This window comes from Salmo salar, chromosome 10 (genome assembly GCF_965601325.2).
Source record: "Salmo salar chromosome 10, fSalSal1, whole genome shotgun sequence".
Classification (NCBI taxonomy): Eukaryota; Metazoa; Chordata; class Actinopteri; order Salmoniformes; family Salmonidae; genus Salmo; species Salmo salar.
In genome coordinates, this window is record NC_138300.1 from 122486695 (window position 1) to 122513988 (window position 27294).

The window sequence follows — 27294 nt, forward strand, 5'->3', positions numbered from 1 at the left end:
TTTTAAATCAAGCTGTTGGTGCTTGCTTCTATTTATGCCAAATAATTTGACTGTTGTAGGTCTAGATTCTCTATTCTTAACTTTATACCTATCTCATCCCACAGTATGTTAATAAGTGGGTGAACGGTGTATACCATCCTATACCCTCCACTACACCACTGACGGATCTACACATTTTCGAAGAGGAATGATGATACTGTACCTTCAGCTGCAATCAATACATTAGCTTCACTAAGGGAACAAGTAATACAAACAATGATTTTAATATTATCGTGTACTCCAGAAATGCAGCGGAACATCCTATTTTAAACCAATCCCAACCAAATACACAGATAAAAAAATAAAAACGGCATATTTCTTAAGAAAACCGTATCCCCCTTTTTGATGTTTGTGTTGCAGCAAGACTCCGGTAAGTTTGTTGCGCTGCTGATCCGTAAATAGAATGAATGGTTTGTAGGGGTGTCCTTTTCGTAGAATTGTCTACTTCTTCTTCTCTCTGATTTTTTTGATAGACAACATCCGATCAATGAGGTCCTGACCATGTACATCATGTAGAAAGGAAAATGATCAAATAAAAAAAAAAATAATCTAAGTAAAAGCAAAGAAGCCAAAAGTATTATTCATAACGTGGTTAGGCTGGAGAGGAGGTGAGACCTTCACATGAGTTAAATGACAAATCTATTGGCCTGGCTGTCAGGTAGAACAATTATTACACATGATGTAAGTGGAAGGTAGGCATGGTGGTGGCACGAAGACTATAGGAGAGACAATATACCTTTTACTGGCATGTTTCTCAGACTTTTCACTGTGAACAGACAAGTGAATAGAACCCCTTAGAAAATACAGAATTCTTGATAATGACAATTCTAAATATTGTCATTATCGGTAAGATAAAACAAGCAAGAGAAAAACATTTAATTATAAATTATATGAATGCAACATTATTAAATAGTTTGTTTGCTCTATGCACAGCATCTCTCACAACCTTGATATAAAATACATCGGTACAGATAACTCTCCATTAAAAAAAAAACAGACACACAGAAGAATTGTAACGGGTTTAGAAATGTGGTAATCATTGAATAGAAGCCAGGCACACAAGGTTGTATGTTTTCATCAGTTTTTCAATGCAAACAAAGATAGCTATTGGTCCTAACACACACTAACTGGGTGTTTACTTGAACTCACGGCAGCCTCGCAGTCACGACGGGCCTCGCAGTCACGACGGGCCTCGCAGTCACGACGGGCCTCGCAGTCACGACGGGCCTCGCAGTCACGACGGGCCTCGCAGTCACGACGGTCTCGCAGTCATTCCCCACATCCAATCATGTGAAGATGAACCAAAAACACAAATTCAAGGCTCACTCCAATCTTCACTTACTCCATTCCCTCCCTTTATATCACTTCTGAAAAGTAGAGGAGGAGTGCAGTCTCCTCTGATGAGAGAACGGACTGTCATAACCACTGTCCTGCGGTTGGCTCAGCTTCAGCTCAGAGACCAGACTCTTAGAACACAGCCTGTTCTGGAACTGGTTCTGCCGGTCCCCCTCAGAGCCAGGGACTAGGCTCTCTGTGACTAGATCTACTACCACTAGTCTTAACTGACTTGCCTAGTTAAATAAAAAGGTTACATTTATAAGAAATAAAAAAAATACTGGGGACAGACTGAGTCAAAGCTTTGGTCTGAGGCAGGACACAGGGGAAATTTGAGGCTTTGGCGGGTGTGGGACGGAATATCTCTTTATAAACTGTCATGTCAGAGTTGTCTACCTTAAAATCACTCAGGTCATCGGTTGAAGAAGGTCCACGCAGAGGGAACGGTTTCCATTTTTCTGTCTGGGTAAGAGTTAACTGCGAGGATGTGGCGGCCATCTTGGGACCCATTACTGGACATACTCCAATCACGCGTTCCTCTTCCGTCTCTAACGGGAAGCTCCTGAACCAGGGAGGTTTTAGTGTTACTACGGTGACACAGGAAGTTGTCATCGTCTGACCTCCCCGACTCCGCCCCCTGCAGGTATAGCTCCCTGCTGGTCTGGGTCCTTAGAGTAACGTTAGTAAAATCACCACGGTAACAGTCAAGGAAGGTTTGACCGATCTGATGAGAGGGTTTGTGAGGAGGAAGTGAGAGGAAGAGTCCTGAAGATATATGGGGTTTCCCTGCCGTGTTTGCAGGGGCTCCTTTCTCTTTTCCATTGGTCAGGGTCTCCTGGTGGGTGGGTTTACTCATTGTCCTAGTATTTCTGGTGGTCTTGACTGCAGCTGAGGTGGTTTTGGAGTGAAGGTCAGAGTCCATCTTGGTCTTCAGGGTTCTCCCCTCACCACGACCAGACCTGGTGGTCTCAGGGAGATGGCTAGCTGGACATTGGGTTTTAATAGAGGTAGAGCCAAAAGCATTGCTTGGATGGCTGCCAATAGCTGCCTCGGTCTTTAACGACGAGCCTGTTGATACAAGAGATCATTTTGAACAATCAAATTTCATTTTTAAAGCCTTTTTTTTTTTTTCAAATCAGAGAGTACTTTAAAGTAAGTCGCCCTAGTTCCCAAAGATCAAGCAGAGACACAGGCGTTGGAAAAAACTCCATAGAAGGACGATTCCATTTGATGACCCCTTACCAAATGTATTAAATCAAAAACGGTCTTACCCGGTAAGCCGTGGCTCTTTTTCCTCGTCCTCTTGGTAGGGCTCTCCAACACTTTGGCCATGGCTGCAAGCTTACTTGCAACGTTAATGATTTTCTTCTCAGCCCTGAAGGGGAGGGAAGGAAACACTTAGCTTTACTATAACCCTCAATCCCAAATCCACCCCAACCCCCTGGGCACTAGTAGAGATATGAGAAGATTGGGCAGCTGTATGCAATATTGGCTAAAAGCCATATAGCCTATTAGACGTCAAGGTGGAGCTGCCATATTACCTTAACCAAATCCTCTCAGATCTCCACACGTGTTTATGGAATATAGGTTGTTTCTGGACAGGGCATTAGCCTTACTGTAACAGCATACCCTGTGGCCTGCCCCCCGTCTTCTAGAAGTTCCTGTAGACAGGTGAGATAGTCGCGTCTCATCTTCCTGGCTGTGTCCTGCCTCTCTCTCAGCACCTCGACACGGATCATCTCCGCTGCTCGCTCTTTACTCTGCTGAAGGTAGCGTAGCATGTCACCTGGACAACCAAACACCGCGGTACATGAGATGCCTGGAGTATGTTACCCGGACAACCAAACACCACGGTAAATGAGATGCCTGGAGCATGTTACACGGACAACCAAACACCACGGTACATGAGATGCCTGGAGTATGTTACCTGGACAACCAAACACCGCGGTACATGAGATGCCTGGAGCATGTTACCCGGACAACCAAAACAACACGGTACATGAGATGCCTGGAGTATGTTACCTGGACAACCAAACACCACGGTACATGAGATGCCTGGAGTATGTTACCTGGACAACCAAACACCACGGTACATGAGATGCCTGGAGCATGTTACCCAGACAACCAAACACCACGGTACATGAGATGCCTGGAGTATGTTACCTGGACAACCAAACACCACGGGACATGAGATGCCTGGAGTATGTTACCTGGACAACCAAACACCACGGTACATGTGATGCCTGGAGCATGTTACCTGGACAACCAAACACCATGGTACATGAGATGCCTGGAGCATGTTACCTGGACAACCAAACACCATGGTACATGTTACCTGACAACCAAACACCATGGTACATGTGATGCCTGGAGTATGTTACCTGGACGACCAAATACCGCGGTACATGAGATGCCTGGAGCATGTTACCTGGACAACCAAACACCGTGGTACATGAGATGCCTGGAGCATGTTACCCGGACAACCAAACACCGCGGTACATGAGATGCCTGGAGCATATAGAAAACACCATTCACACCCAACTGGGGTGGGTTTGTCAAAGCCTTTGTAGCTAAAAGTAGTAGATTATTTCACTCACCTCTGATTTTTTCAACAGCCTTCATGTACTGCTCCTTCATCTGTTCAAGGCCAGCATGGAAACGCTGCTCCATATCCGATCCTCTGTGGTGAATATTCATTCATTTAGAAAATTAACCCGACGAGTAAGTCCAGAAACTAAGAAGATTCAACAAAACAACAGCTGAGAATCACATTTTCTTTCCTTGCTTTGTCTAAGAACACTATCATGAATCTAATAAAATAGTTTTTACTTTTTTGTGGGGTCAGAGTGCAGTATTTATTTAGTGTCAATAGCACAAACTAATCGCTAGTAAGTTTCTCACACTGGTTTTATGTAGAGGAGAGGCAGGTCTGCCCAGACAAGTCCAGAGTGGTTGGCTAGTATTAGGGGTGAATAAGGGCTTTATACAGGAGCAACATCAAACACTGTCTGGCTATCGCCCATTATTGAACGCCAGTCTAACATGACATGAATAACACAGCTGAATATAAAGTGGCATGTAACGGGACACTTCTTTGGAGGCTAAAATGAAGAAAATTGGCAGGACATTTTAGGAGTAGAGCCCTACGGCAGTTGAGAGGTGACAAATTCGGACAGAACAGCTAGCACGACGGCAAAAAAAAAATGGCTTTGAAATAATAAGCTTTCAGCTAATAGGGAGAAGTATTTAACCAAATAAGTAAATTATGGCATTCAAGGATCAAACTATTTACATATAAAATACATGTGGGAAAATCTAACTTGCTCAAATCTTTAATTTGGTAACCAGTGACTATACATCTGACTAGAATTACATCCAATATTAGTGCTGAGCGATTAGTGCTTTTTGAGGTCTATTCGTTTTCGGTTATATTATTAAAAGAATTATCACGGTTTTCGATTTTGGTTTTCATTATTTGGGTTGAACGCTGCAACAACACAGAATAAAACAATTCATACAAGTCCCATGATGGTAGTGACTGCCCATTACTGCTTATCACTTATTAACAAAAATGTATTCACATTAATTTACTTTAATAAAATATTTCAGTTGTGTATATTACATTTGTTTCATTTGGTGACTTATTTCATATAGAGCTGCTGCATATGCTGTCTGACAAAAATCACTATTTTGTAATTCTTCAAAGTAAATAAAGTTGCTGAATACCAACTATCAATCACGTAGATGATGTATTTTAAGGTAGAGATACCTCACGAAGCAACAGCTGCTCTCGATATCCGCTCATTCTTCTGCCTCTTCTGTAGCAGGCATAAAAGAAAACACAGACCGGACAAGTAAATGCGCAATGGATTATGGTCATTGTAGTTAATTACTACGTTTTATGAGCTAAAACATAGCTGCGGGAAGTAGGGGTGCTGCAGCATCAGATGGGGTTCACCTTAGGGTCATGATCAAATGATTGATGTATTATAATAATTGATTATGCTTATGTTGTATTAATAGAAGGGCTATAAGACCCCTCCCCCACTACATTTGTAGGATCCTGGACTACAGATTAGAAATATATATATTCATTATAAGGTTTAATATTGTTCCACGGTTCTTTTCTAGTCTCTGCTTCTTATAAAGAAACGGTCTGAGAGATGTGTGAATTATTTGCAGTCAAAACAGGGTGTCTGTGAGAAAGCGCCTCAAGGCCAAAAGAGATTCATAGACACAGAACCCTGCAGGGGAGTGAAAGAGATAAGAGACTAGTCACACATACCACTATAAAGCAACTCGGGGAGTGGACAATTACTGCTGAGCCTTTAGAAAACACTGGAACTATTGTCTCTCCTGGTGCATGGGCATGGTCTCATGAGTAGAAGGTGTTGATGTAGGCAGTTACATCACTAGGGGTTGACTGCAAAGCATATTAAAGCAACTTGGACCCTTTTCCTATTTTGCAGAACTTACTCTGAAACATACGTGCCATGTTCCCGTTGTCAACTTCTGTCTGCAACTGCATTAATAAATGAATGATTGAATTACTTAAAGATATTGTCTGATTGCCGATTTCACCAATAAGCAAATGATTGACAAGGAACCTACCCTAACACATCCCCTGAAAAACCAGGAATGAAATAGTAAAAATTTTAAATAATGCCACAAAAGTAGTGCACTGGGCCTTTACAATCCCTTAATTAGCGGACCGATATAGCCGTCTGTAGTACGGGCAAAAAAATACATGCACTCAATAATGTAGAATATATGCCTGTTGGAAACTACAACTCCCTAGTACATCTATTAAACTATGTAGAATATTGGCCTGTTGGAAACTACAACTCCCTAGTACATCTGTTTAAACTATGTAGAATATATGCCTGTTGAAAACTACAACTCCCTAGTACATCTATTAAACTATGTAGAATATTGGCCTGTTGGAAACTACAACTCCCTACTACATCGTACAGTTCAGGCTAGATCTGAAGTATCTCTAGAGAAACTGTGCAATGTGTGCATTAAGCCCACAGAAAAAGAAAAAAAAATATATATATACACACACACGAAATGGAGTTCAAATAATTGAACTGATGTCGGTCAATTCGTATTTTAAATACTGAAAAACAACCGTAAACTCGTTTAAATCGCTCAGCACTATCCAATATGGATGAGTCAAAAGTCAAGTTTCCATACCCAGAGGATTCTTTGGCTGCAGATCTTTTCACTTTCTCCAGTTCCTGCAGGTTGTGCTCTTTCTCCTTCCATAGTGCCACCTCATGATCATCTACAAAAAAGACGGAGGGAGGGGACAAGGAAGGACACCGATTATTATGATTTAAATTTATTTGGGCAAAAAACATCCAGCAAGATGTCCATTGTATTCCCAGTGGATAGCACTTCAAAAGTTTTAATTAACCCCCCAGTGGTTCTCGAAATATGTATCAATTGATGCAATCCTTTCTGTGACCCGCTATCCCAAAACCTACAGGAAATGTGGCCTAAGGACCAGGAGCCAGGGGTTGATTTGGGATTCAACAAGGAGTTTTGTTACCTTTGAGGTGCTGCATGGAGGCCTTGTTCTCCTTGACTGTGTCCTGTAGCTGTCTGCAGGCATTCTCTAGATGCCTCCGGAGGTCCTGACTCTTCTTCTGCAGCTCGGACACGTTCTCAGCACACTGCTTCCCACAACCACTCTTTTCTCCCTTGTGATCAGTGGAGCCTGAATCGATAGAACATATTTAAAATCGTACTTAGGGTTTGCTCTCACGTCTGGCATTTTTCTTTTTTTACCCTTTTTTTCCTCCCCAATTTCATGGTTTTAAATTGGTAGTTACAGTCTTGTCTCATCGCTGCAACTCCTGTACGGACCCGGGAGAGGCGAAGGTCGAGAGCCCGTGCGTTCTCCTGAAACACAACTCAACCAGGATGCACTGCTTCTTGACACAATGCCCATCCAACCCGGAAGCCAGCCGCACCAATGCGTCGGAGGAAACGCCGTACACCTGGCGACCTGGTCAGCGTGCACTGCGCCCGGTCTGCCACAGGAGTCGCTAGAGCGCGATGAGACAAGGATATCCCTGCCGGCCAAACCCTCCCTAACCCGGACGACGCTGGGCCAACTGTGCGCCGCCCCATGGGTCTCCCAGTCGCGGCCGGCTGCGACAGAGCCTGGACTCAAACCAGGATCTCTAGTGGCACAGCCAGCACCGCGATACAGTGCTTTAGACCACTGCACCACTCGGGAGGTCCACTGGCATTGTATCTATTCTACTAATTGCAGGGATCACTCTATGCACTCACTGTACTTTACATTTCTTTGGATAACAGTGTCTGCTAAGTGGCATATTATTCCATACACAGAAGACTTGAGAAGAAACACACTATGAATCTGGTTGAGTTCTTTCTCATGGCGCTCCTGACTTTCCTTCAGCACCCGGCCAAGCCCCTCCTCACTGATCTGGAGAGGGAGAACAACACAGCCATAAAGTACACTGTTAGTCAAGTCAACACAGCCTTCAAAATATAACTACAATTGTTTTACGCAACACAGTGGCAGGAACCTGCTACCATGCCGCGGCACTAAAAGTCTTATAATAGTCAGGCTGACGGTAAACAATACATGCAGTAAAGAGGTCAATGGAACTCGACCAAATCGCTGGAAATGCCATGGAAACGCATGGAGGAAAGATGCCTACTCTCCTCATTCCCCCAGCAAAATTAGCCTACATTTCTCAAATCAGAGTATAATGCTTGCATAGATGTCAACCCTACAGTGTGTGAATGTATTGTAATGTTTTTAAAATAGTATAAACTGCCTTAATTTTGCTGGACCCCAGGAAGAGTAGCTGCTGCCTTGGCAGGAACTAATGGGGATCCATAATAAACCCCAGGAAGAGTAGCTGCTGCATTGGCAGGAACTAATGGGGATCCATAATAAACCCCCAGGAAGAGTAGCTGCTGCCTTGGCAGGAACTAATGGGGATCCATAATAAACCCCCAGGAAGAGTAGCTGCTGCCTTGGCAGGAACTAATGGGGATCCATAATAAACCCCCAGGAAGAGTAGCTGCTGCCTTGGCAGGAACTAATGGGGATCCATAATAAACCCCCAGGAAGAGTAGCTGCTGCCTTGGCAGGAACTAATGGGGATCCATAATAAACCCCCAGGAAGAGTAGCTGCTGCCTTGGCAGGAACTAATGGGGATCCATAATAAACCCCAGGAAGAGTAGCTGCTGCCTTGGCAGGAACTAATGGGGATCCATAATAAACCCCCAGGAAGAGTAGCTTCTGCCTTGGCAGGAACTAATGGGGATCCATAATAAACCCCCAGGAAGAGTAGCTGCTGCCTTGGCAGGAAGTAATGGGGATCCATAATAAACCCCAATACATGTTCATGTCACCAATCAACTGCATTAGAGTTAAAAATGACTGACTGCCACCCCCGATTTCTCTATGCTAGCTATGCTACCAGCTTATACAATGGGAGTTAGCATTTAGCAGTCACTTCTTCTAAACATGAAAAGGGGGCTACTTCTAAATGTTACGCAGCGAGATCTGTCAAATATATCCAAATCAGACTTTAGTAAACAGATTGTGGGCCTGATTGATGTATTCCATCATGACGGATTTGATGAATATCCACTTAGTTAGATCAGATTTGTTGAATGTTGTGTTCCAATCAGGAGTCCTTCTATCCCCCCACGGTTTGCATTCCATTGACCTCTTCACCACATCTAGTGAGAGCAGAGAGGAGAAAGATATAGAGAGACAGACAGACACCAACCTTTTTCCACTCGTTCTCGGCCTGGGCTACAGCTTTAGAGATGAGGTATTTACATGTAGACATGAGGAGTTCTTTTATGCTTCCACTGGTCCTCCACCTCCCTTCCACCTCCCCACCATTCTCCTTCTCTTTGTGGGCTCCTCCTCTGAGGAGCACAGTCTGCACCTCCTTCAGCCCAGCCTGAAGCTCCTGGAGCACCTCCTCTCTGGCCTGCCTATGCTCCTGGCCCCTGCTCTCCTCCAGTCTCCTCCAGTCTTCCTCTTGGTCCCTCAGAGCCTGCTGCAGCTCAGCCTCCTTCTGAAGGAGGAGCGCCACTTCCCCCTGCGCCTCATCCCGGGCCTGTTTCAGCTGCTCCTCCTGGAAGGCCTGCAGTGAGGAAATCTCCTGCTGTTTATCTCTGCTCCAGGAGGCTCTGGCTGCAGCCATCTCTGCTTTCAGCAGAGCAGCTTTCTCCTCCCTCTCACGGTCCACCTGGCTCTGCAGATGTGCCACCTCAGTCTTCAGATGCTCCTCCAGCTGCCTGCAGCGCTGCATCTCCTCAACCTTCTGGACTTCTCCTGAACTCCTAGGCCTCTCCTCCTGCCACCTCTCCTCTGCTGCAGTCAGGACTAGGGACATCTGACCCAAATCAGAGAGAAGGGAGCGAAACTAGAACTACAAGATGCTTTGGAGTGAAGCAGAAGAAGAAGTGCTGTGTTTTGTTATCATCCGACTACTGGGTTGAAGTTAGTTAAAGGACCATTTCACAGCTAATCTTTCAACTCATTCTTTGTTTGGATGTTAAATACTGTATAACTTAGCGACAAAGAGATGTATTTTATCCAGGGATTATGTTAAATACTGTATAACTTAGCGACAAAGAGATGTATTTTATCCAGGGATGACGTTAAATACTGTATAACTTAGCGACAAAGAGATGTATTTTATCCAGGGATTATGTTAAATACTGTATAATTTAGCGACAAAGAGATGCATTTTATTACATTTACATTTTAGTAATTTAGCAGACGCTCTTATCCAGAGCGACTTACAGTAGTGAATACATACATTTCATTTCATTTCATGCATTTTTATCCAGGGATGATGTTAAATACTGTATAACTTAGCGACAAAGATAACTAGTATCCCCAATATAAGCAAAATCACAAACTAATTCAGACAAAGAAACAGAGAAACAGTGACAGTTAGTTGTACCTGTTGTTGAACATGTTGCTCCTGTACCTTCTCCCACTTCTCTCGTTCTCTCTGGAGAGCCACCTTGTACTCCGGCAGCGAGGGGAGGTCCTGGAGCCAGCGGCAATAGGCTCTGCTTACTGCTCCTTCAACCTGTACCACACATTTTGACATTTTAGATGAATAATCCCTTATTCAACCTACTTGGCTTGTAAATTTACTTTGCTGCCCCAGGGATGATGTGATCAGGTCAAATCACAGAACATCAAGACAAGTAGTTTAGCATATTGGTTTAGGAAGGGAACCCTGATTTAATCACAGATCTGCACCACTAGTCCACTATATTTGGTATTTTATTAGGATCCCCATTAGCTGTTGCAAAAGCAGCTGATACTCTTCCTGGGGTCCACATCAAACATCAAACAGATCATCATTAGACAAGAACAGCTCAAGGACTGAACTACATACATTTTTTAAAAGCCACACGTAGCCTACATATCAATTCATACACACAAACTATCTAGGTCCAATAGGGGAGAGGCGTTATGCCGTGAGGTGTTGCTTCATCTGTTTTTTTGAAACCAGGTTTGCTGTTCATTTGAACAATATGAGATGGAAGGGAGTTACATGCAATAAGGGCTCTATATAATACTGTACGCTTTCTTGAATTTGTTAAGGATTTGGGGACTGTGAAAAGACCCCTGGTGGCATGTCTGGTGGGATAAGTGTGTGTCAGAGATGTGTGTAAATTGACTATGCAAACATTTTGGGATTTTCAACACAATGTTTCTTGTAAAAAGATGCAGTCAGTCTCACCTCAACTCTCAGCCAAGAGAGACTGGCATGCATAGTATTTATATCAGCCCTCTGATTACAGTGAAGAGCAAGACGTGCCGCTCTGTTCTGGGCCAGCTGCAGCCTAACTAGGTCTTTCCTTGCATCACTGGACCACACGACTGGACAAGAATCAAGATCAGACAAAACTAGAGCCTGCAGGACTTGCTTTGTGGAGTGTGGTGTCAAAAAAAAATCAGAGCATCTCTTTATTGCAGACAGACCTCTCCCATCTTTACAACCATTGAATCTATATGTTTTGACCATGACAGTTTACAATCTAAGGTAAAACCAAGTAATTTAGTCTCCTCAACTTGTTCAACAGCCACACCATTCATTACCAGAGTCAGTGGAGGTCTAGAATTTAAGGAATGATTTGTACCAAATATAATGCTCTTAGTTTTAGAGATGTTCTGGACCAGTTTATTACTGGCCACCCATTGCAAAATAGACTGCAAGTCTTTGTTAAGGGTTTCAGTGACTTCATTAGCAGTGATTGCTGGTGCGTATATATGGTTGAATCAGCATACAGTTGAAGTCGTAAGTTTACATACACCTTAGCCAAATACATTTAAACTCAGTTTCTCACAATTCCTGACATTTAATCCTAGTAAAAATTCCCTGTCTTAAGTCAGTTTGGATCACCACTTTATTTTAAGAATGTGAAATGTCAGAATAATAGAGAATTATTTATTTCAGCTTTTATTTCTTTCATCACATTCCCAGTGGGTCAGAAGTTTACACACACTCAATTAGTATTTGGTAGCATTGCCTTTAAATTGTTTAACTTGGGTCAAACGTTTAGGGTAGCCTTCCATAAGCTTCCCACAATATGTTGGGTGAATTTTGGCCCATTCCTCCTGACAAAGCTGGTGTAACTGAGTCAGGTTTGTATTCCTCCTTGCTCACACACGCCTTTTTCAGTTCTGCCCACACATTTTCTATAGGATTGAGGTCAGGGCTTCGTGATGGCCACTCCAATACCTTGACTTTGTTGTCCTTATCCCATTTTACCACAACTTTGGAAGTATGCTTGGGGTCATTGTCCATTTTGAAGACCCATTTGCGACCAAGCTTTAACTTCCTGACTGATGTCTTGAGATGTTGCTTCAATATATCCACATCATTTTCCATCCTCATGATGCCATCTATTTTGTCAAGTGCACCAGTCCCTCCTGCAGCATAGCACCCCCACAACATGATGCTGCCACCCTCGTGCTTCATGGTTGGGATGGTGTCCTTCGGCTTGCAAGCCTCCCCCTTTTTCCTCCAAACATAACGATGGTCATTATGGCCAAACAGTTCTATTTTTGTTTCATCAGACCAGAGGACATTTCTCTAAAAAGTACGATCTTTGTCCCCATGTACAGTTGCAAACCGTAGTCTGGCTTTTTTATGGCGGTTTTTGAGCAGTAGCTTCTTCCTTGCTGAGTGGCCTTTCAGGTTATGTCGATATAGGACTCGTTTAACTGTGGATATAGATTATTTTGTACTTGTTTCCTCCAGCATCTTCACAAGGTCCTTTACCATTGTTCTGGGATTGATTTCCACTTTTTGCACCAAAGTACGTTCATCTCTAGGAGACGCGTCTCCCTCCTGAGCGGTATGACGGCTGCTTGGTCCCATGGTGTTTACTTGCGTTCTATTGTTTGTACAGATGAACGTGGTACCTTCAGGCGTTTGGAAATTGCTCCCAAGAATGAGCCAGACTTGTGGAGGTTTACAATTTATTTTTCTGAGGTCTTGGCTGATTTCTTTTGGATTTTCCCATGATGTCAAGCAAAGAGGCACCGAGTTTGAAGGTAGGCCTTGAAAATACATCCACAGGTACACCTCCAATTGACTCAAATGATGTCAATTAGACTATCAGAAGCTTCTAAAGCCATGACATCATTTTCTGGAATTTTCCAAGCTGTTTAAAGGCACAGACAACTTAGTGTATGTAAACTTCTGACCCCCAATAATTGTGATACAGTGAATTATAAACAATTGTTGGAAAAATTACTTGTGTCATGCACAAAGTAGGTGTCCTAACCGACAAGAAATTTGCGGAGTGGGTGAAAAACGTGTTTTAATGACTCCAACCTAAGTGTATGTAAACTTCCAACTTCAACTGTACATGGACACACGTGCTTTGTTTAATGCCAGTGACAGGTCATTGGTAAAAATAGAAAAGAGTAGAGGGCCTAGAGAGCTGCCCTGCAGTACACCACACTTTAAATGTGACTTTAGAGAAGCTTCTATTGAAGAAAACCCTTTGAGTTCTATGAGATAGATAGCTCTGAATCCACGATATGGCAGAGGTTGAAAAGCCATAGCACATACGTTTTTTCAACAACAGGTTATGGTCAATAATATCAAAGGCTGCACTGAAATCTAACAGTACAACTCCCACAACCTTATTATTAGCAATTTCTTTCAACCAATCATCAGTCATTTGTGTCAGTGCAGTACATGTTGAGTTCCCTTCTCTATAAGCATGCTGAAAGTCTGTTTGTATTTGGTCAAACACAATTTTTTCCAACACTTTGCTAAGAGTTGGCAGCAAGCTTATAGGTCTGCTATTTGAACAAGTAAAAGGCCGCTTTACAACTCTTGGGTAGCGGTATTACTTTGGCTTCCCTCCAGGCCTGAGGACAGAGACTTTCCTCTACGCTCAGATTAAAGATATGACAGATAGGAGTGGCTATAGAGTCAGCTACCATCCTCAGTAGCTTTCCATCTAAGTTGTCAATGCCAGGAGGTTTGTCATTATTGATCGTTAACAACAATTTTTCCACATCTCCCACACTAACTTTACAAAATTCAAATTTGCACTGCTTTTCTTTCATGATTAGTTTTTTTTATACATGAATACAATTGCTCACTGTTCATTGTTGGCATTTCCTACCTAAGTTTGCCCACTTTGCCAATGAAATAATCATAAAAATAATTGGCAACATCAAATGGTTTTGTGATGAATAAGCCATCTGATTCGATGAAAGATGGAGTTGAATTGGTCTTTCTACCCATAATTTCATTTAAATTACCCCCCCCCCCAAAAAAAAAAAAATTATATCATTGATCTTGGCATCATAATGAAGTTTATTTTTCTTTTTGTTGAGTTTAGTCTCATCATTTCTTACATTTGCAGTAAGTAAGCCAGTCAGATGTTCAGCCAGACTTATTAGACAGTCCTTCTACCTTATCTCTTTCAACCATACCGTTTTTCAATTCCTTAACAGTTCTAACAGTCAGTTTCTTAACACGTCCATGTTTATCAATAATTGGAAGAAGCAATTTCATAAATTCATCAAGTGCAACGTCTGGATGCTCCTCATTAATCACATCAGACCAACAAATATTTTTTTAACATCATCCACATAAGAGTCACAGCAAAATCTTTTGTATGATCTCTTATGCACTATTTTAGGCCCAGCTTTTGGAACTCCTGGATATAGCCACTATATTGTGATCACTGTATCCAATGGGTACGGATACAGCTTTAGAACAAAGTTCTACAGTATTAGTAAAAATGTGATCAATACATGATCTTGTTCCTGTAGTGTTTGTAAACACCCTGGTAGGTTGATTAATAACCTTGAGGGGACAGCTTGATGAAAACCAGTCAATATTCAGGTCCCCAATAAAGTAGACCTCTCTGTTTACATCACATACACACTATCAAGCATTTCACACATATTATTTAGATACTGACTGTTAGCACTTGGTGGCCAATAGCAACACCCCAAAAGAAAAGGCTTTAGATGTGCCGAGTGAACCTGCAAACACTTCAATAACACTTGACATGAGGTCTTCTCTAAGCATTACAGGGATATCGCTCTGAATGAATGAATGAATATATATATATATATATATTTATAGCAACACCTCCCCCATAAACATTTCTGTCTCTTCTATAGATGTTATATCCTTGTATTGCTACTGATGTATCATCAAATGAATTATCTAAGTGAGTCTCAGAAATGGCTAATATATGAATGTTATCTGATGTTAGCATGTTATTGATTTCATGAACCTTATTTCTTAGGCTACATATATAATAATATGGGCTATTTTCATCCCTGTCCTGGGGGGCTTATCAGAGAGACATAATACTGAAAAGAGCAAACAAAGCAAGAGAAAAAAGATATACATTCAGCAGTCCATTAATCAGTTGGTGTGTGTGTGTGTTGCGGGGTTGAGGCTACGGACCCACAGGCTTGGCTCTCTCCTCCCTTCCAGATTTCTGGGAGGGAGGATGGACAATGAGCCTGTCATAGCAGATGTAAGCAATGTCCACACACGCTCTGGCTGCTTTCATGGCTGGGATCAGTTCTTTCCTCTTCTGGTGCACAGCTTCAGGATAGTCCTCGTTGAGGAAGATATACATTCCTCTGAAGTTCTTGGCTCTTTCCAGAACAGTTACCTTGTCCTTGAACCTCAGGAACTTGACCACTAAATCGGCCTGGGCCTGTCACCTGGGCCGGTGGTGGGTTTTCCAGTCCTGTGGGCGGGCGCTCCACCTCATTCTTCCTGTGGTCCATCTTCAATTTCTCAGAGATCATTTCCCTCACTTTGTCCTCAGACTCCATTCAGGTCTCATGTGGAGATACTGCAATTCCGTCCACAACCATATTGTTTTGCCTTGATTGTTCCTCAAGATTTATCTGTAATTGTTATCATGGATTCACACACAGAACTGATGTTCTCTCTCAAATGACTTACAGATTGCTGTCATCTTGCCGTTTTCCTGTTTAAACTCATCGAGCATGACCCTGAGAGAACTGCAAACTGTTCTTTAGGTCCTGGACCTCTCTGGTCAGGTTGTCCATTATTTTATTAGTGGACTCCACCAGTATTTGGACAAAACACTTGAAGCTATTTTCTTGTTGAGGTAACAACTGCTTGTAGAATTACTGTTTGTTTGTTTAAAAAGATCCTTCACCTGTGATAGAGAGACACCACTGTCCTCAACGGTACAACCCGCCGGCTTTGGTCTTTGTCACGGTAGCTAGCAACATATGTTAGGCTGTTACTCCTCTCAGTTCCAGACAGGGCAGGTCACAGGGAAGATTGAAAACAACAAAACAGCAGGGATCTAGACAGCCACAATGGCTAACGATGTCATGGGCTGGGTTAAAAAAAATAAAAAAAATAAAAAAAAAACTTGCTAGCTTGATATGCAGCTAGCTAGCAGCTAGGCTAGCTGCGACGCCAAATAGATCCTCAGACCAGTCCTTGGTCGGCAGGATCACTGGAAAGAGACAAGCAGTCCCAGCAACTGATGCCAACTGCGTCGCGGAATCCAAACTAAGAAGATAGAATAGCTACCAAGAACCTTCCAAATAGACTTTCAAAACAACAAATATTGGTTTAGGAGGGGAACCCTAAATATCACAGATCTGCACCACTAGTCCACCATTATATCTGACATACTATTTTTCGTAGTACATTCTCTATTTTTCAAAACATTTTGTGCTTTAACTTTTTTTACAAAACAAAATGCCTTTATGTGTACTACTTATTGCCTTACCGTTATTATTATTATTATTATTATTATTATTATTATTATTATTATTATGTATATTATGTATATTTCACTGCACTGTTGAGGAGAGCTTTCAAGTAAGTCTTTCATTATACACAGGATACAGAGGGTTGTAAAAGGTACATGAGAAATCAACTTTGATTTGTAGTCCATGGGGTGACAGGCAGTACTGATCTGCCCTAGCTACAGATGGAACACAACAAGACAACTCCTACCTTCTCCTTCCATCTAGCCTTGGACTTGGTCAGCTGGGTTTGGACCTGTTGTCTGACCTCCTTGTCCTTCTCTTCAGCCCACAGGGCTCTGAGCTGGGTCACTGTCTCCTGGTGCTGGGTCTCCAGGTCTGCTCTGAGCTGGGTCACTGTCTCCTGGTGCTGGGTCTCCAGGTCTGCTCTGAGCTGGGTCACTGTCTCCTGGTGCTGGGTCTCCAGGTCTGCTCTGAGCTGGGTCACTGTCTCCTGGTGCTGGGTCTCCAGGTCTGCTCTGAGCTGGGTCACTGTCTCCTGGTGCTGGGTCTCCAGGTCTGCTCTGAGCTGGGTCACTGTCTCCTGGTGCTGGGTCTCCAGGTCTGCTCTGAGCTGGGTCACTGTCTCCTGGGTCTCCAGGTCTGCTCTGAGCTGGGTCACTGTCTCCTGGTGCTGGGTCTCCAGGTCTGCTCTGAGCTGGGTCACTGTCTCCTGGTGCTGGATCTCCAGGTCTACTCTGAGCTTCTCTTCTAGAGTGTTCAGCTGAGAATAGGACAACACCGTCAAAAGGCATTCTTTGCACCAGTGTTCCTAACCCGTTTCCAGACCGGTCTGGGCTCTGTCGCCAACCGTTTCCAGACGGTTGTACACTCAGTGTAAAAGGACGTGACAAAATACCTGCAAGGCTTTGTTCATGTCCTCGCTCACGGTCTTGGCCGACTGAGTCTGCTGTAGTTTGATTTGCAGCTGGCCCATCTCCTGCACTGAACCTAGACAGTCAAAAAAAGATGCAGAGAGACAATGTAAATTAAATTCATTCTAACACGGAGCATTCTAGTGGATTCATGCCAAAGCAAGCCACGTTGCCCATTAGCACTCACATTCTCAGTCAAACCCTTCTGTCGATTTTAAATTACTTTTTTTTATTTTTTTTATCTCTGATGATATGTTCAACCTCTTTAGTTAGCTCTCCCTATTTGATTTCTAGACAAACAATCCATTATCCGATTTCATTTTTGCTCCACTTTTTTGATTTACTTCCTGTCTTTATGTTTGATGTGGGCTTTTATTTTGTTTGCAGATTAAAAATGGGGTCTCATTGTGGGTGTCATTTAGGTTACAGTTGCTGGGGAACGTAACAAAATAACTTAACAATCAGGGCTTTCAAGTTAGTTATTTATTTTATGTTTTTTTATAAATAAGACACAGACAGGTGAAAACTTCAAACCTCTTTTCCTATTGTAAACGATGAGCTAGCTAAACGGCGCAAGTGGAGGACACATACAAGGTGGATGTGGATGGAGAAGGGAATGCTTTGCGATGACAATCAGGGTGGACCCTTTACATTCAAGTTTTTAAGTTCCTCTGATACATTATTAAACCACTGGATTAAGCAGGTCTGATGCTACATTAAACCAGGTCTGATGCTACATTAAACCACTAGATTAAGCAGGTCTGATGCTACATTAAACCACTAGATTAAGCAGGTCTGATGCTACATTAAACCACTAGATTAAGCAGGTCTGATGCTACATTAAACCAGGTCTGATGCTACATTAAACCTCTTGATTAAGCAGGTCTGATGCTGCATTAAACCACTTGATTAATCAGGTCTGATGGACATAAATGTGACAGTAGTGCAACAGTGACACAACGCGCACACAGACCCCAATGTACCCGTCTGGAGCAGTTTGGCACCCTGCTGTTGGCTCTGCGGTTGGCTCTGTGTGAGGGCGTTGATGACTCCTGCTCTCTCCACCTGCTCCTCCTCTCCGCGTCTCTCCTGCTGCCTCACCTGATCACGCAGACACTGGACCACCTCCTCCTGACAATACCAGAGTAATGGTTAATGTACTCTCATCAAAACCTTGTCTTCTTTTTCTCATTAGTCCAATGTTAATACATTCCCACAATGTTTTGCATGTGAGCAGTTAACTTTTCAAGATTTTTGACTTTCAAGAAGTAAAAAAAAAAAAGTGTCACATCATCAGGTCCATAATACAACACAAATATGACCCCACTCACTTGGACATGTTCCCTGGTGTTGTTCTGATCCCCACCAGCGTAGCTCTGCTCATCCCTCTGTCCCCCCACAACTTGGTAGTCCACCCCAGGGAGAACAGCTCCACGTGGGTACAGCTCATCTCCATACCCCTCCTCCTCCTCCTCTGTGGAGAAATCAGGGCCGTCTGCTGCAGCATGCTCGGTATCCACGCTGCTGTACGTGTAACCATCGCTACGAGTGTACCGCTGGTATTCCTGTTTAGACGGGAGATGTGACTCGAGTTGGAAACAATAATTCTAAAGGGTTGCATTTGAAAAGAATAGACATGTCTCTCAGTTATTATTCAAAACCTTGGGGCCGGTTTCTCGGACATAGATTAAGCCTAATTCAGGACTAAGAAGAACTTTCAATGGAGAACATCCTTTGAACATCCTGTTCAATTCAGGACTAAGGCTTCATTTGTGTCCATGAAACTGGCCCTTGATGTTTTATAAGGCTATTTCAAGGTTGTTGTTTTTTTGTTAAGATTGAGTACCTGCAGGTACTCTGTCTGTCCTTCCTGGTTCCAGGCCTGGGGTTGGCGTCTAGGAGGGTGGCTCTGTTGGGTGTGACTGGCATGGCCGTTGATCTGCCTAGCCCCAGCTGCCTCCTCGTAGGGATTCTCATCATGGTAGGAGCTGTGGTTATAGACCTCCTCATAGTTCTGCAAAAAAGACAAGAACATTAAGACAAAAATAGGTTTTGTTCCCTTTAATATGTTGATACTTAGCACTTCTCTCAACTTAAAAACTTCTCACGAGACCTAGATATGAAGATATAACGTCACACATTCAACACCAACACGGAAAGTCTTGTTTGTTGAAATTCTTACCTTTTCATGCGAGGCAGGTGTTTGGTGATCGGACCATTCAGTTTGTTGGTGGTTCCACATAGGCTGCTGTTGTTGTCTGCGAGATCAATAAAAACATAAGTCCTACTAAGGTGTATGGAATGATCATCATTACAAACTCACAACTCGTCTGTCTTTTCTGTTCTGCGTCATCCCATGATGGCGACTAGCCTAAATGTACCAACATTAAAATGTGTGAGTCTTGTGCCCTAGGCTAGTCTAGTGGGTAACACCACCACCGCCCGGTGCCCTAGGCTAGTCTAGTGGGTAACACCACCACCGCCCGGTGCCCTAGGCTAGTCTGGTGGGTAACACCACCGCCCGGTGCCCTAGGCTAGTCTGGTGGGTAACACCACCACCGCCCGGTGCCCTTGGCTAGTCTGGTGGGTAACACCACCACCGCCCGGTGCCCTAGGCTAGTCTGGTGGGTAACACCACCACCGCCCGGTGCCCTAGGCTAGTCTGGTGGGTAACACCACCACCGCCCGGTGCCCTTGGCTAGTCTGGTGGGTAACACCACCACCGCCCGGTGCCCTAGGCTAGTCTGGTGGGTAACACCACCACCGCCCGGTGCCCTAGGCTAGTCTGGTGGGTAACACCACCGCCCGGTGCCCTAGGCTAGTCTGGTGGGTAACACCACCGCCCGGTGCCCTTGGCTAGTCTGGTGGGTAACACCACCACCGCCCGGTGCCCTTGGCTAGTCTGGTGGGTAACACCACCACCGCCCGGTGCCCTAGGCTAGTCTGGTGGGTAACACCACCACCGCCCGGTGCCCTTGGCTAGTCTGGTGGGTAACACCACCACCGCCCGGTGCCCTAGGCTAGTCTGGTGGGTAACACCACCACCGCCCGGTGCCCTTGGCTAGTCTGGTGGGTAACACCACCACCGCCCGGTGCCCTTGGCTAGTCTGGTGGGTAACACCACCACCGCCCGGTGCCCTAGGCTAGTCTGGTGGGTAACACCACCACCGCCCGGTGCCCTAGGCTAGTCTGGTGGGTAACACCACCGCCCGGTGCCCTAGGCTAGTCTGGTGGGTAACACCACCGCCTGGTGCACATATATTACAACCTCAGAGTGGGTACGAACCCTGGCCCCACCTCCGCGTCTCCCTCCCACTCTCCCTCCTCATTTCATCCCTGTCCTCTAGTTGACTAAATAAATAATTCCATTAAAAAAAACATTACCTGTTGCACGTGTCTGTGTTGCTGCAGGCAGAGCAGTCCAGCTCCGGAGAGGAGGAATCTCTGCTGTCCTCCAGCATGTCATCAGGCAGGTCAGTCAGCAGGTTGTGGAGCTAGAGAAGAAGAAACAACATGTCAGTCAGCAGCTTGTGGAGCTAGAGAAGAAGAAACAACATGTCAGTTAGCAGCTTGTGGAGCTAGAGAAGAAGAAACAACATGTCAGTTAGCAGCTTGTGGAGCTAGAGAAGAAGAAACACAACATGTCATCAGGCAGGTCAGTCAGCAGCTTGTGGAGCTAGAGAAGAAGAAACAACATGTCAGTTAGCAGCTTGTGGAGCTAGAGAAGAAGAAACACAACATGTCATCAGGTAGGTCAGTCAGCAGGTTGTGGAGCTAGAGAAGAAGAAACAACATGTCAGTCAGCAGGTTGTGGAGCTAGAGAAGAAGAAACAACATGTCAGTCAGCAGCTTGTGGAGCTAGAGAAGAAGAAACAACATGTCAGTTAGCAGCTTGTGGAGCTAGAGAAGAAGAAACACAACATGTCATCAGGCAGGTCAGTCAGCAGCTTGTGGAGCTAGAGAAGAAGAAACAACATGTCAGTTAGCAGCTTGTGGAGCTAGAGAAGAAGAAACAACATGTCAGTTAGCAGCTTGTGGAGCTAGAGAAGAAGAAACAACATGTCAGTTAGCAGCTTGTGGAGCTAGAGAAGAAGAAACAACATGTCAGTCAGCAGCTTGTGGAGCTAGAGAAGAAGAAACACAACATGTCAGTTAGCAGCTTGTGGAGCTAGAGAAGAAGAAACAACATGTCAGTTAGCAGCTTGTGGAGCTAGAGAAGAAGAAACAACACATGGGTATGACTCGCTGTACTGAGCCGTTGCCTTGGTAACATACAGTTGAAGTCAGAAGTTTACATACACCTTAGCCAAATACATTTAAACTCAGTTTTTCACAATTCATGACATTTAATCCTAGTAAAAATTCCCTGTCTTACATCAGTTTGGATCACCACTTTATTTTAAGAATGTGAAATGTCAGAATAATAGTAGAGAGAATTATTTATTTCAGCTTTTATTTCTTTCATCACATTCCCAGTGGGTCAGAAGTTTACATACACTCAATTAGTATTTGGTAGCATTGCCTTTAAATTGTTCAACTTGGGTCAAACTTTTAGGGTAGCCTTCCACAAGCTTCCCACAATAAGTTGGGTGAATTTTGGCCCATTCCTCCTGACAGAGCTGGTGTAACTGAGTCAGGTTTATAGGCCTCCTTGCTCGCACACGCTTTTTCAGTTCTGCCCACACATTTTCTATAGGATTGAGGTCAGGGCTTTGTGATGGCCACTCCAATACCTTGACTTTGTTGTCCTTAAGCCGTTTTGCTTTAACTTCCTGACTGATGTCTTGAGATGTTGCTTCAATATATCCACATAATTTTCCTTCCTCATGATGACATTTATTTTGTGAAGTGCACCAGTCCCTCCTGCAGCAAAGCACCCCCACAACATGATGCTGCCACCCCCGTGCTTCATGGTTGGGATGGTGTTCTTCGGCTTGCAAGCCTCCCCCTTTCTCCTCCAAACATAACAATGATCATTATGGCCAAACAGTTCTATTTGTTTCATCAGGCCAGAGGACATTTCTCCAAAAAGTACAATCTTTGTCCCCATTTGCAGTTGCAAAGCATAGTCTGGCTTTTTTATGGCAGTTTTGGAGCAGTGGCTTCTTCCTTGCTGAGCGGCCTTTCAGGTTATGTCGATATAGGACTCGTTTTACTGTGGATATAGATACTTTTGTACCTGTTTCCTCCAGCATCTTCATAAGGTCCTGTGCTGTTGTTCTGGGATTGATTTGCACTTTTCACACCAAAGTACGTTCATCTCTAGGAGACAGAACGCATCTCCTTCCTGAGCGGTATGGCGGCTGTGTGGTCCCATGGTGTTTATACTTGCGTTCTATTGTTTGTACAGATGAACATAGTACCTTCAGGCATTTGGAAATTAGATGAACCAAACTTGTGGAGGCCTAGAATTTTTTTCTGAGGTCTTGGCTGATTTCTTGATTTTCCCATGAAGTCAAGAAAAGAGGCACTGAGGTTGAAGGTAGGCCTTGAAATACATCCACAGGTACACCTCCAATTAACTCAAATTATGTCAATTAGCCTATCAGAAGCTTCTAAAGCCATGACATCATTTTCTGGAATTTTCCAAGCTGTTTAAAGGCCCAGTCAACTTAGTGTATGTAAACTTCTGACCCATTAGAATTGTGATACAGTGAATTATAAGTGAAATAATCTGTCTGTAAACAATTGTTGGAAAAATAACTTGTGTCATGTACAAAGTAGATGTCCTAACCGACTTGACGAAACTATAGTTTGTTGACAAGAAATTTGTGGAGTTGTTGAAAAACCCGAGTTTTAATGACTCCAACCTAAGTGTATGTAAACTTTCGACTTCAACTGTAGTTATACAGTGACAGAGTCTAGGAAAAACAGTCGGGGAAACTGCTCAAATAGGTCAAAGAATTCACTCAACCACTGAAACTACATCTCATGACTAATAGAACAGAGAGAATGTTCATTTTCTGTTAAGCAGTCCTGTGAACAAACACATCATCCCCATTTTTAAAAAGTGTACCTCTCCTCCAAAAATCCATCACATGAAGAGTTTTTCCATTTTTCCACTGTAGTCATAGATTTCTGATTCGACACAAACAAAACTGTATGTGAAGCAAATAAACTCCAGTGTGGTGAAAAATAAGCCAGTCTTGTTTGATAAAAAAAAAAAGCTTAGCTCCTCCTGACCTAATATACAACAGAAAGACAGCAACTCTTCCACTATGTCAGGTGTTATGCCCGGGCAAAGAGACTCAGGTTTCCCTGACAGCCATCCACATACATGTGCCCTACACTACAGAGAGACACTACAGAGAGACACTACAGGGAGCCCTGTGTGAAGAGTAAATCTCAGTCTGAAAAGGCACCATATTCCCTATAGTTAACTACCGTTTAACCAGTCATGTTCAAAGGTATTGTACTTAAGAGAACAGGAAAAGGCAGCTACTTACTTCCCATAAGGACTGTTGGATGTTTCTTACATCTTCCACTGTGTCCTCAACCATAGGATGCATATCCCCAACCAGAGCAGGACCCATAATGTCCCACAGTCCCACTCAGGCAGTTATCAACAGAACTGAAGAAAATGTACCAACTTCAGCTACCGAGCCACATGATCCCAGAAAAAGAGAAATTAGTGGTGATATAGGGCAGAGGAGAGCTTGTTTCAGTGTATGACACACCTTCACCTGCGCTGCCTGCCTGCCTGCCTGCCTGCCTGGGCTAATCATACCACAGGACAGGTAACAAGGGTGTATTCACTAGAAACCAAACAGAACAGGACCAACCTGAATTTGTCCAATAGAAACTCTTGTTTTTGTCGTTGCAAAAAAAAAAAAAACGTTTTCCGTTTTAGAGTAGACGGTTTCCGTTGCAAAACGTTTTTTTTTTTTACTAATGATTACACCCCTGGTAACAGGTTCAGGGTAGAACACAGCAGATGGCTGAGAGTTTAATAATAACACACTGAGCATGCCTACATCTGATTGGAGCAGGCGGTGTGTTTGAAATGTTAACACCTACAGTCCCTATAGCCTGAAGGCTCCCTCTGGTACCTTAAGATTTCCACTGACTATGTACGAATACAGTAAATAGCAACAACAACTAGTACAGTACTAACTGAGGGAAATATGACCATAAAGAGCCAGGTCTGAAAAATAACCAAGATTAAAATTGGATGATAATGTGATCTAACCAACCAAGAAAATTCCACCTATGGTTGTGCATGCGCATCTGTTACTCAACCTTGACTCAGCAGTGCATTACAAATGAGGTAGGGAACAAATAGACTCCCATCATTTTCAATCAATTCAACAATGAACACACTTCAATTAACACTTACTGAGGCAATGGCTACTGTATGCTGATTAAGTGCATACTGGATTGTTTTGAAGTCACACTGAAATCAATGGCAGAAAACACTGGAGCAATATTGTTTCTAGAAAGCCCGTGATTCATTCCTACAAGGGTGGGTATAATTTGTGGAATGTTCCAACAGGAATCTGTTCCAAAAACTTCGTAAATAACAAGGATGTCAACAAACAACACAAACAAAATTAGCATGATTAATTCACCTAGCTAACTAGCATCAACGTAGCTTATTCTTAATGTTTGTCCATAGGCTACCAGAGTGAGGACACTCATTTTTTTCGAAATAAACTGGTGAGTGAAAAACTCAACAAAATTGCCCACTCCCTCCCTACCCGCTATCTTATTCTTCTGCCGCTATACAACTTTGTATGTGTTGTTTGTTGGCGACCTTGTTATTTACGACGTTTTTGGAACAGATTCCTGTTGAAACGCTCCACAAATTATACCCGCCCTTCCTACAGGGCTCTGGGGAAATTAGGTGTGAATCACCCACTGGTCTGACAGAGTTACCCTCACAACAAGCAAGTAACAAAAATAAACAGAAAGCAGCTATTCTGACAACTAGATAAATGCCTACAATGCAACAACATTAGTCACAGTTAGATGGGGGAGTTTTTTCCCCCCCTGTGATTTTTACCTCTTGCTCTCTGGCATAGTCCTCTGGGTCATCCTCCTCCTCATGTTGCGTTTGCAGAGCAGCACTACCAAAGTCGATGGGCATGATCACAGTGCTAATACTGAGAGAAGACCCGAGACAACACAAGAGGTCACAGATGTTACATTTACATTTCAGTCATTTAGCAGGCGCTCTTATTCAGAGCGACTTACAGTAGTGAATGCATACATTGCATTCATTTTTTCCCCCATACTGGTCCCCCGTGGGAATCGAACCCACAACCCTGGCGTTGCAAACACCATGCTCTACCAACTGAGCCACACGGGACCGTTGCTGTGTAACTCTCACACGCACTTCATGTATCACCCAGCTCGGATAGGTCATTATTAGTTATGCACCTTGATATGACTCAAAACATCTAACTTAGCTAGCTAGCAAAGTTAGCTTGACGGGCCACACTCATTTGCTTACCATTTTGGTTTGAAGTGCAAGATTATATCCGTTGTCAGCAGGGACAAAATTAAAACTAGCAAGATAAAAAAACAGCAGTCAGAAGATGAACATGATGAAACCGACTGCCTGGTCAGCTAACATTAGCTAGCTAACATAGCAACCACTTAAAACAAATGAAGCACAAGATTCTTGACAAACAGGGATACTACCTAATTATAGTCTGCTAAAAGTACAATTTGGTTAGCAGTTGTCAAACAGATAAAAAAAGGTACCCATAAACCAAAAAATTAACTAACGTTAGATAACTGGCTATCTAGCTAGTAGTCCACTTCCTGTTTCGACTCGCCGCCCTTTTGAAAGTTCGCACGTCCAAACTTTCGGTAAAAGTGCTCGGTCACAACAAGCATCCTCAAACGGCCCTCTCATCAAACCACATTCTCAAACACAGATGTTTGTTGCAAACAAACAAATTCAGAACACTTAGACGTTAGAGACGCTTGCAGCCATGTATTTTAGTGGATGGCTTCCGGGATGAGTCACAAATCACCTAGCAACCACACCAGGCGCCATGTTGGAAGAGCAGAGTCAGGAAGGAAGAATAGCGCTTCCTGTTGGCCAGGTGGCACAATCTGTTTTAAACCTCTGGGACAAAAAAAGGAATAGTATTTGAAGAAAAGAAAAGAGAAAAAATGTGTATTTGTATCCATTTATTAGCTATTGTGACATTGTCGTTCAGGGTTGCACGGATTTTCGTTAAAACCCTCCTGATGTTTTGTGGTTGAATTGGGCCGATTTACAAGTTTTTTCTCTAAAACATGTAGTTCATTTAATCTGATTGTCATAAGGTTCCATGACTTTGTCCACACAGGGCATCTGAACACACAACATACATTTGGATGATTTTCATTACATTTTGGGTGTTTTATTTAACTTTTGTACACCTGTGGTGTTCCCGACCGGTCATTAGAAATTAATGGGTGAGACTACAATTAGTGTATAAAATTGAGTTCAGGCACATGCCCATTCATCAGATGGACACACTTCCTCTCCCACACCCCCACATTCATGTGTGTTTGAAAACACACACACACACACACACACACACACACACACACACACACACACACACACACACCTCACTCCCGTTCTTGGCTTCCATGGCAACCCCCACGGGGACCTTTCCCCAATACAATCTTTCCCCCACGGGAAACACACCTGTTGGCATTCTCACAAACAATCTCAACATTGTTTCAAGAATATATAGAACTTTTCTCGCAGCTCTGGT

The 27294-nt window shown here is 43.4% G+C and overlaps 1 protein-coding gene across 8 annotated transcripts; it reads right to left on the reverse strand.

Moving 5' to 3' along the window:
* On the reverse strand, positions 1–26591 carry cep152 (centrosomal protein 152). Of its 8 annotated transcripts, none has more exons than XM_045688641.2 (20): positions 26306–26591; positions 26028–26082; positions 25578–25677; positions 24022–24170; positions 20960–21069; positions 19758–19833; positions 19422–19589; positions 18907–19140; positions 18559–18706; positions 17560–17651; positions 16912–17424; positions 10354–10485; positions 9160–9777; positions 7759–7834; positions 6929–7096; positions 6571–6661; positions 3972–4054; positions 3004–3160; positions 2646–2749; positions 1–2442 (listed from the first exon to the last, which is right to left on the reverse strand). In XM_045688641.2, the coding sequence occupies exons 4-20, from the start codon at positions 24106–24108 to the stop codon at positions 1787–1789; spliced, it is 3513 nt and encodes a 1170-aa protein (XP_045544597.2). In that variant the 5' UTR covers positions 24109–24170; positions 25578–25677; positions 26028–26082; positions 26306–26591; the 3' UTR covers positions 1–1786. The 8 variants fall into 8 exon arrangements, 6 of the variants coding, with proteins under 6 accessions (XP_045544597.2, XP_045544599.2, XP_082813582.1 ...); XM_045688643.2 differs by having other exon boundaries at positions 26219–26591; XR_014379155.1 differs by having other exon boundaries at positions 2426–2442; positions 2991–3160.
* Between the last annotated feature and the right edge of the window lie 703 nt (positions 26592–27294).

What these genes read in the sequence shown, in the direction of transcription:
- cep152 (XM_045688641.2), bottom strand. Translation starts at nt 24,108, where the DNA reads ATGGGTCCTGCTCTGGTTGGGGATATGCATCCTATGGTTGAGGACACA. An exon ending in ACATGAACAAAGCCTTGCAG is followed by an intron (nt 17,425 to 17,559) that starts GTATTTTGTCAC and finishes TCCTATTCTCAG; the next exon opens with CTGAACACTCTAGAAGAGAA. An exon ending in AGCAACATGTTCAACAACAG is followed by an intron (nt 9,778 to 10,353) that starts GTACAACTAACT and finishes GATTTGGGTCAG; the next exon opens with ATGTCCCTAGTCCTGACTGC.